Source organism: Tupaia chinensis, unplaced genomic scaffold, assembly GCF_000334495.1.
Source record: "Tupaia chinensis unplaced genomic scaffold, TupChi_1.0 Scaffold146740_1, whole genome shotgun sequence".
Taxonomy (NCBI): Eukaryota; Metazoa; Chordata; class Mammalia; order Scandentia; family Tupaiidae; genus Tupaia; species Tupaia belangeri.
The window spans coordinates 1,427,945-1,437,204 of NW_006206595.1; the positions used below are offsets into that span (position 1 = coordinate 1,427,945).

Here is a 9,260-nt window from a genome sequence, read left to right on the forward strand (position 1 = left end):
TGAGTTTTAAGCCACTGGGTCCAGGACTCGAACTGCAGTCGACTACATGGGAGTCCAGCGACATAGCCATTACGCTAACTGCTGGTTCCCCTCCTGGGGTCATTTCTCACTTTACCTCACTATCTGTCTCGATTTCTCTCCAGCAAGCTCACTTAACCTGTGGCAAAAAATAAATACTAAAAAAAAAAGACAGGGACCAGCAGATGGCATAATGATTATGTCACTGGACTCTCACATAGTCGACTGTGGTTTGAGTCCTGCACTGGGTGTTTTAAACCTCATGTTGGGCGCGTGTACATGCGTGCCCAAAATTCTGAAAGGATAACAGAGGAGAAGGGATTACGGTGCAGCCATCTCCCCCTTGGGGATGATTTCTTGCTGTCTCTCTGGTGAGGACACACACACCATAGCAAAAATATCTCTTAAAAAAAAAAAAGAAGACAGACCCTGGACTCCAATGTAGTCGACCACGGTTTTAGTCCCAAACCTGGTGGCTTAAACTCATGCCAGGCGTGTGTGCGTGCATGCCCAAGACCTGGAGAGGAGACTGGAAAAGGGATTGCGGCGTGGCCATCCTCCCAGGGGATGATTTCTTGCTTTCTGACTCTCTGGCGAGTGCAAGTGCCCTATAGCAAAAACCTCTCCAAAAATAAATAAATAAATAAAAGAGAGTGCTGCATCTCACATGGTTGACCATGGTTCAAATTCTGGGCCCAGTGGGCTGAAAAACATTCCAGGTATTCCAGGTGTTGCGTGTGTACATGCATCAAATCCCAAAAGGATAGAGAAATGGAGAAGAAACTGTTTCTGTGGTGCTCTCTCCTACCTCTCCTGCTCTGGCAAGCATATACACCCTCTGGTAATGAAATAAATAAAAAAAGATTCTAGTCAACACTTCAGTATCTTTTTTTTTTTTTCAATTTGCATGGACTCGTCTAGGAGACAAAGGGAGAGGGAGAAACACTCCTAGTAGGGAATGGTCACACCATAATCCCTTTGCCTTCATTTCCTGTCAGAATTTGAAGAACACATGTATGCATACACACATCTGGTACATTTTTCAGCTGCAGCATCTGGGACTTCAACCAAAGTTAGCCATGTGGGATCCAGCTCCCAAAATGAACAGTCCACAGGTTGGCCTACTTTAGTGTCATCCTTTTTGTTTTGTTTTTTTTTTTTTTAAATAATTATTTTATTCTATTCAACTTTATTTATTTATTTATTTTTAATTAGACCAGGGAGGGACAGAGTATGAGAGCACATGTGTGCACACATATGAGAGGGAGAGAGAGAAAGCCACCAGGTCTGGGACTTGACCCACAGTCCACAATATGGAGTCCAGCGTCCTTAACCACCACACCACCTGCCAGCCCCCCTACTTTAGTGTCATCCTTAAAGCTCATTAACTTAAAGGGATAGCTAGACTAACAGGTTATTTAAATCTATTAATTATAGAAACCAGGTGGCTTGGGGGCTGGCAGATGGCATGGTGGTTAAGGGCACTGGACTCCCACATGGCCAACTACAGTTTGAATCCTGAACCTGGCTGTATGCTTTCTCACTTTCTCTCTCTCTCACTCTGTCCCTCTCTGATCAAATTAAAATAAATAAGTTAAATAAAATAACTATTTAAAAAAAAAGAAAGAAAACAAATTAGGTGATTTGCACCTGAGTGTTTACTCTAAACATTTTTCGTCTCAGCTTTATGTTTAAAAAAATTTTTGAGAGATTTTTGCCATAGGGCATGTGTGCTCACCAGAGAAACAGAGAGAAGCATAAGTCTCCTCTTGGGACCTTAGGCGGGCACACTCGCATATGTGCCCAGCGTAAGTTTTAAGTTGCCAGGCCCAGGACTCTAATTGTGGTGGACTACATGGGAGTCCAGTGACAAAAATCTGCTGGTCCCTGTTTGAAATTTTTAAAAATAAAATGTTGGGCAGGCTCCACAGCCTGGTGGTTAGAGCAGCCAGGTTCCATATGGTTGACATCGCAGTTCAATTTCCAGAACCAGGAAGCTTAAGAAACATGATGGGAACATGTACACGTGCCCAAAATCCAGAAAGGAGGGAGAAAAGGAGAAGGGACTGCAGCATAACCATCCCCCATGGAGGTGCTTTTTTTCCTCTCTCTCCCTCTTTGTCTCTCTCAGGCGAGTATATGTGTCTTCTAACACGAAACAGAAAACAAAATGTCAGAAAATAAATGCAGCCTCAGATTTCAGTCCCTAAGAGGAATGCGAGTCTGGCACGTGGCATAGTGGCATAGTGGACTCCCACATGGCCAATCGTGGTTTGAGTCCCAGACCTAGAGCTTGCTTTCTCACTTTCCCTCTCTCTCTCTGGTCAAATTAAAAAATAACAATGATAATTAAGTTAAATAAAATAATTAAAAAGAAAAGATGAGTGCTTTATCCTAGGACACTTCTGAGATTCAGTTTTGAAGAATAATGGCCTATGTATGGGATCAGTAACATTTTTCCTTAGATGTATTCATTTTAGCTTAGTTATATCTAGTAGAGTAGTAACAATATCAGTTTATATTTAGAGTAAGCTGATGTGTAAGGCTCTGTATAGCAACAGAGCTTCAACACCCACCCAACAACCCTGTAAATATTATTTATCACTATTTTATTGAAGAAAAAATGTAAGGAAATTAGCCAAGGTCATCTATCTTATATCAAAAGTCATAGATCAAGAATCTGAACCCAGGGACCAGCAGTTAGCGTAATGGCTATGTCACTGGACTCCCAAGTAGTTGACCGTGGTTCGAGTCGCAGACCTGGTGGCTTAAACTCATGCTGGGCGCGTGTGCGTACGTGCCCAAGATCCCAAGAAGAGAATGGAGAAGGGATTGCGGCGTGGCCATCCCCCCTGGGGGGTGATTTCTCTCTTTCTGTCTCTCTGTCTCTGTCTGTCTGGCGAGTGTATGCGCCCTATAGCAAAAAACTCTCTCTCTCAAAAAAAAAAAAAGTAATTTGAACCCAGGCAGTCCGGCTCCTAACCAATTCATTACATTGCCCCTATAAGCAGTATCATTAGAACATCAGTTCAGCTCCACAGAAGGGGAGGCTGTTTAGTTTACTGCTGTGTTTTCTGACTCCTAGGAAAGGGCTGCAGGTGGAAGAAAGAAAAGGGCCAAAATCATGGTGGTTCAAAGGGGAAATAAACCAGTTATCCACCTCCGCCAGAATTTTGAAGCCTGAAAAAAGGCACTTACTCAGAAAAGCCTTTCCACTTCAGCAGATATTCCACTTGCCCCTTAACCACACGCCTGTCTAGCACCTTTTCCACGACATACTCCTCCTCATCCTCTGAAGAAGAACTGTCAGCTGTCCGCTTGGTTTTCTTTCCCATGTCGCACACTGTTCCACCTGAAGGACTAAGGCCACCGGATTCCTGCAAAGGGGAAGATGAAATGGTTAGAATCCACATGAAGAGTTAAAAAGTCTCTTCTTGACAGGATAGAGTGGGTCTAACACATGTACATGTTGCCATGTACCCGTCTCTCGGTGTGGAATTACTCTGCAAATGAGTCCTAAGAATGTAACTGAAAAATGGGTCAGTCCAGGAGCCAGCAGGTAACATAGTGTTAAGGCACTTGACTCCCATGTGGCCAGCTGCAGTTTGTGTCCCAGACTCAGCAGCTTAAACTCATGTGAAGCCTGTGTGTGGGCAGGTGTGCCCGCCCAGAACACCAAGAGAGTAAAGGGGACGGGTGTGGCTATCTCCCTGGGGGGTGATTTCTTGCCTTCCCTCTCACTGTCTCTGGTGAACACACATGCCTTATAGCAAAAACCTAAAAATAAATAAATAAATTTTTTAAAAGGGTCAATCCTCACTTCCCCAACAACTTTAACTAAAGAGAACAAAATTATTAGATGGCACACTGTCTAACTTCTTTATTTTCAGATTCCAAAGACAAGTTCTATGGTATTGGCTACTTTTTTTTTCTTTTTTGAGAAGTTTTTGTTATAGGGTACATGAACTTGCCAGAAAGAGAGAAATCACCCCCCTCCCAGGGGGGATGGCCAAGCTGCAATTCCTTCTCCTCCTGGGATCTTGGACACGCATGCACAAACGCCGGGCATGAGTTTAAGCCACCAGGTCTGGCACTTGAACTGCAGTCAACTACATGGGAGTCCAGCAACAGAGCCATTACGCCAACTGCTGGTCCCGACATTGGCTCCTTTTGTAACTGTTTACAAGTTAAAAACTCAAAAGAGAAATGTGGAAAATATTCAGTTAAATGAACTAAGAATTAAAACTTTCCCCTCAAAGGCGAATAAGTTTTCTTCAAAAGAAAAACTATGAAAATACAGCTTTTCTCTGCTTTGAACATCTTGACTAGTCTCTGAGCAGCACAAAAAAGGTCTGCTGAAGCATGTTTCACCACATTTGCAGTGACGTGGTACATTTCCCTTAAACAAATTGAGCCTGTGCCTTCGGAGCATCCATCAGCTCAAAAGCAAGGCTGACATCTCAAACACACTAAGGCTCCCTTTTAGCAAGCTCTTCGGGGAGATGGGAGGGAGGCAAGAGAAAAAAAAATTAGTACTAAATTCAAAAGTAGTCACTGGCTCACCCAGCAATTCCCAAGGCTCTACTAACCCAAACAGTTAAGGAGATAACCTCTCCTCTTAACTGAGTTGACTCTGGGCCAAAGGAAAAGGAGGAAAAAGAAGTCTGGCCCCAGACTCTGTATCAACATAAAGCCTCCTCAAAACACAGAGGAACCATTCATAGGCCCAAGGAGAGGCAAAGCAAAGAAACACAAATGGAAATTGAGTTAAACTCAGAAATATGCACACTAGGGGATACTCAACCAAGAATCTAGCTTTTTAAATTCCCACATTGTTGTTACCATGATCATTTTTTAAAAATCCTCCTTAACGTGTTTAATGGTGCCTACCGCCTGGATTCTAGAGTAGCAGGAAATGTTTTCTTAGCTGAACTCCATTTTAATTTTGCTGTAGTCTTTAAAGATGTTTTTCGGCACTCTCTAAAATATTTCTATCCTGATCAGAAAACCACTCCCAAGAATAGGGAGGGCCACTACTAATCTCAGAATTATGTTCAAGCCAAGCAGCATGAAAAGCTGCATTTATCAATTCATTAGCAATATCTCAGAAATGACAAGAAAACATAGTTGGAAACCATATCTCCAGAACTTGCTAACAATACCTCTCTCTGCCCACCTAAAAAACTGCCTGTACCACTCCTGCACTATAATAAAACTAAGTTTTCATTAAAGGACTTTATTTGGAAGGGGGGTAGTAGGAGAATGTAGGCAGGTTTTAAAAATATTTTTCCATGAATTTAGAAGAGTCCTAAGCTTGAAAAAATATATCTGAATTGGCTTATTTAAAATAAAAACAGGCTCCGACTTCACCAGAGACGGGAAATGTCATATTCCTGGGAGAGTACCCCACCCCCACCCCCACTCACCTTGGAATTTCCGGGAGCTGAGCAGCTTAGGTCAGAGCGCCGGGGTTAAAACCGGCCCCATGTTAGAGGCATGCAGTTAAGCATTGTGGCTATGGCCTCCCCTGCCTCACCAGGAAAACAAGGATTTACATATGTGTTCTTCAGTTTGAGAGAGGGGAAAAGGGAAATCTCCCTTTATGCCTCCATGCAGAAGAGGAGCCCCAGAGGTAGAAGATGAATGGGGGTTCCCTCCTTTACCTACCGGATCGCCCCAGTTCTTTCTTTCCCTCTGGGCTAACAGGAGGGGCCTCCCTCCCAGGTCTGGGGCTTGGCGGGCTGGCAGCTCCCCCGCCCCCACCCAGCTGCCTGGGCGCCACTGCGCAGCTGTCCCAGTTCGTTGCCATGGCAACTGGCAGCAGTACTAGAGGAAGGGGGAGAAGCAAATGGAAAAGTTAAAAGGCTTAACTTTCCTTTTTGGAGAAGATGGGGTGGAGAAGTTGGAAGGTACCTCCCTTAACCTCAATGCTAAGGCTCTATCCAGAGCTCAAGGGAATTGGTTCTTAGGTTTTAAATCCAAAATTCATGTTTATTCCTCAAAGAACACTGTGAATTAATCAATAGCATTTTAAGATCCTCTAACAAGATTACATCTCGGGCTGGAAGGGGGTGGGGAAAGGCTAGGTCCTACTACATACAACAGGCTCAGTACAAACCACCCATGTCCTAATCCAGCCCACCAGAAGCACTTCAGACGAGGGATTCTCTACCATCTGTCACTGAGCAGTTAGTTAAAACTGCTTGGCGGGGGAGAGAGAGTGGGGTAAAGGAGAGGGGAAGTATTTTAAAGATACTATGCAACTTTTCTTCTTTGGGAGAATTCCTAGATACAGAAATAAAACCCAGAGACTTGAAGCACTACTAAAAACCCTTTCAACTGAAATTAAAGGTGAAAAAAAATTTAATCCCTAAATAGTTTAAGGAAAAAATAAAAGAGCCCTTTGGCACAGACATTACGGTTAAAACCACTCTCATTAGTTGTCCTTGTAATGTTGTTATGAAATGAACATTTCTTAATCATTAACCTCCTGATACATCATTAATAAACAACTCTATCAATAATCCATAATTCTTGAGAAAAAGACTAGGACAAAGAGAAGATTTTTAAGAGATTTAAAATTTCAAAATCCTTCCTTTCTCTTGGCTCTAAGGGTTCTAAAACCCTACTTTGCTTTATAGTCATAGGAACTTGGAGCCAGAGGTTTGCCATGGGGCTGGCAGTTGGCATGGTGGTTAAGGGTGCTGGGCTCCCACATGGCTGACCGCGGTTTGAGTCCTGGACCTGGCAGCTTGCTTTCTAACTACACCGCCCCCCCAACTCTGTCCCTCTCTGGTCAAATTGAAAAATAAATAAAGTTAAATTTAAAAAACTTTTTTAAAAAGTGAAGAACCTAAAAAATCAAGCCAAACCAAACCAAACAAAAATCAAAGAACCCGACTGTAAGAAAAAAAAGAAAGAAACAGAGAATGGTGACTATTTTGGCTGTCAAACAGAAAACACCTACAACACATGAGAGCAATGTAGAAATGTTTACCTACAGGGTATGTCCTCAAAGGTGAATGGACCGCATTAGGATACCTCTGAGTATAATCTGCTCTTTTCAATTTCTTACCTTTAACTTTATATAATTAAGGGGTATGAGAATAAGGCCCAAAAAATTAAAACAGGGTCGTGATTCTGTGATTAACTTGCCATGTGCGATATTGAGTAAATAAATTTTAGCTCTAACCCTGACATCACTAAAACAGGCCAAAAAAATTCCCTCTGCCTACGTAATAAGTAGGTAGTGAGTTTCTGTTGAAACTAAAGAGCTATTAAGTTCCCTAAAGAGAACTTCTGCAAAAATATCTTAGGGCCGAATCTAACAGCAGAAGAAAATATGCAACCTTCCAAATTCGTGAGCCAGTAAAGCACATCACATGCCCTAACCCCTTGCAGTTCAACATGTTAGTAGACACAAAAAAGGGAAAATAAGTATCATTAACTAAGTGGTTGAAAACAGACCCTTAGAGGACGGGATAAGAAAGGGTAAAATACTCCTAAAACTTGGAAAAGTATTGGAAATGGCAGAATGAAAAACTAAGTGACTGTGAAAGAATAAAGAACAGGAAAAACTGACAGCAACACTAACATTTTGATGAAATTTTTTAGAAAAAAAAAAAACGAATTCAAGGAAGAAGGGACAAAAGTAGACAGGTTCCCACTTCTCCCCCTAAAATATCATGAAATAAAGATTCAGATCAGTTCCCTTCTTCCCACGCTTAAAAACTGCCTAAAGAGCACATGGGCTGAGGTCCCTTTCTCTTTGGGAAATGGGTTTTGTAACAGCTGACAAATCGAATTGGGCCTAATGCCAGAAGTCAGGGTCCAGCCATAATATTCTTTAAAGAATGGCATGCAGTAGTCTCGTAAATCCCCTGGACAGTCACAGATCAGAAGCTGGCAAGGATGACGACATAGTTCTGATGGAATGTGTCTTATCTTAACCTTGAAGTTACAGATCTGCTCAGGAGCAGCAGTAAGAAATGAGAAATGCACAGAGACATCGGAGCAGACATAATTCTCTTTTAGACAGTGCGACCCACTGTATTAGGGTCAAATGAAACACAAAGCCAGACGGACAATTTAAAGGCTAGAGCCTGGACCAAATAAAGCATCAAGAGTGGTGGTTCACACTGAGCTTGGGAGGAGGGAGAGTTTCCATATGAGAAATGAGACAAGGCTGGCAGGATGATGGAGTGATTAAGGTAGAATCCCGAGACCATGACAGAGGAAGAGAGGATCAGCCTCTGTGCATAACCTTATCCTTGTGGAAATCTCCACGGGAAGGGGTGAGCGGCTTCTCAAGTTTCTAAAGAGTCTTTCAGGCGTAACAGCACTCAGCCTTCTCTTGAATACAGATAGAAACTCTCTGGTAAAGGTATCAACAATTTTAGATAGATTGCAACAACTAAAACCCTCAAGGATAGATAGGAGAAAGAGGCACGCCACAGCAACCCTTCTTACCGACAACCCAAGGCAAATACACCTTACAGGTCTCTGAATGCAGAAAACACCTAAACCTGGAATCTGATGAGATGTCAGTTTTGGAGAAAACATCAAAGAACTTTGTGATCAGGCAGAGTCAGAACCCACATTCCAAACCTGAAAGGGGACTCTTAACAGATGGTTCTTCCAAAAAGGGGAGGATGAGTGTGTGAGGAGGTAAAGCAGAGCGACAGAAAAAATTCTATACATTTTGGGTGCCAAGAAAAAAGTTTTCGGTTTTTAATTTGCCACAGGGCACATGCGCTCACCAGAAGGAGAAACAAAGTAAAAAAGCATTTACTATACTATGGGGCACGGCCACTGCACAATCCCTTCTCCATCTTTCCCCTCCCCTTGGGATTCTAGGCAAATATAAGCACCTGGTGTGGTTGGTGTGCTTTTCAAGCCACTAAATTGACGACCTGCTGTTGGTCATGTGGGATTCACCTTAACTAGCATGCCACAAGCTGAACTCCCCAAAAAAGTTTTTAAAAAACACAGTGGAGGGACCAGCACAGTGGTTAATATGGATTACCACATGGCCAACGACGGTTTGAGTCCCAGACCTGGTGGCTTGAAACTCATGCTGGGCACAAGTGCATGCATGTCCAAAATCCTAAGAGGAGAATGGAGAAGGGACTGTAGTGTGGTCATCCTCCTGAAGGATGTCTGTCTGTCTTTCTCTGTCACTCTGTCCACATGTACCCTATAACAATAATTTCTCTTAAAAAAAAAAAAAAAAAAAAGCTGCC

The 9,260-nt window shown here is 42.7% G+C and overlaps 1 protein-coding gene across 5 annotated transcripts in view; it reads right to left on the bottom strand.

Moving 5' to 3' along the window:
• Window positions 1-9,260, bottom strand: part of CBX5 (chromobox 5) — a 48,928-nt gene that overhangs the window by 17,536 nt on the left and 22,132 nt on the right. For 3 of the 5 annotated variants that reach the window (XM_014584393.2, XM_027768518.1, XM_014584390.2), the window contains one exon: window positions 3,217-3,395. In XM_014584393.2, the coding sequence (XP_014439879.1) occupies window positions 3,217-3,353 (137 nt within the window). In that variant the 5' untranslated portion in view covers window positions 3,354-3,395. Of the gene's footprint in view, window positions 1-3,216; window positions 3,396-5,444; window positions 5,622-5,685; window positions 5,768-9,260 lie in introns of those variants that run through there. The other 2 variants (XM_014584392.1, XM_014584395.2) reach the window with 2 other exon arrangements.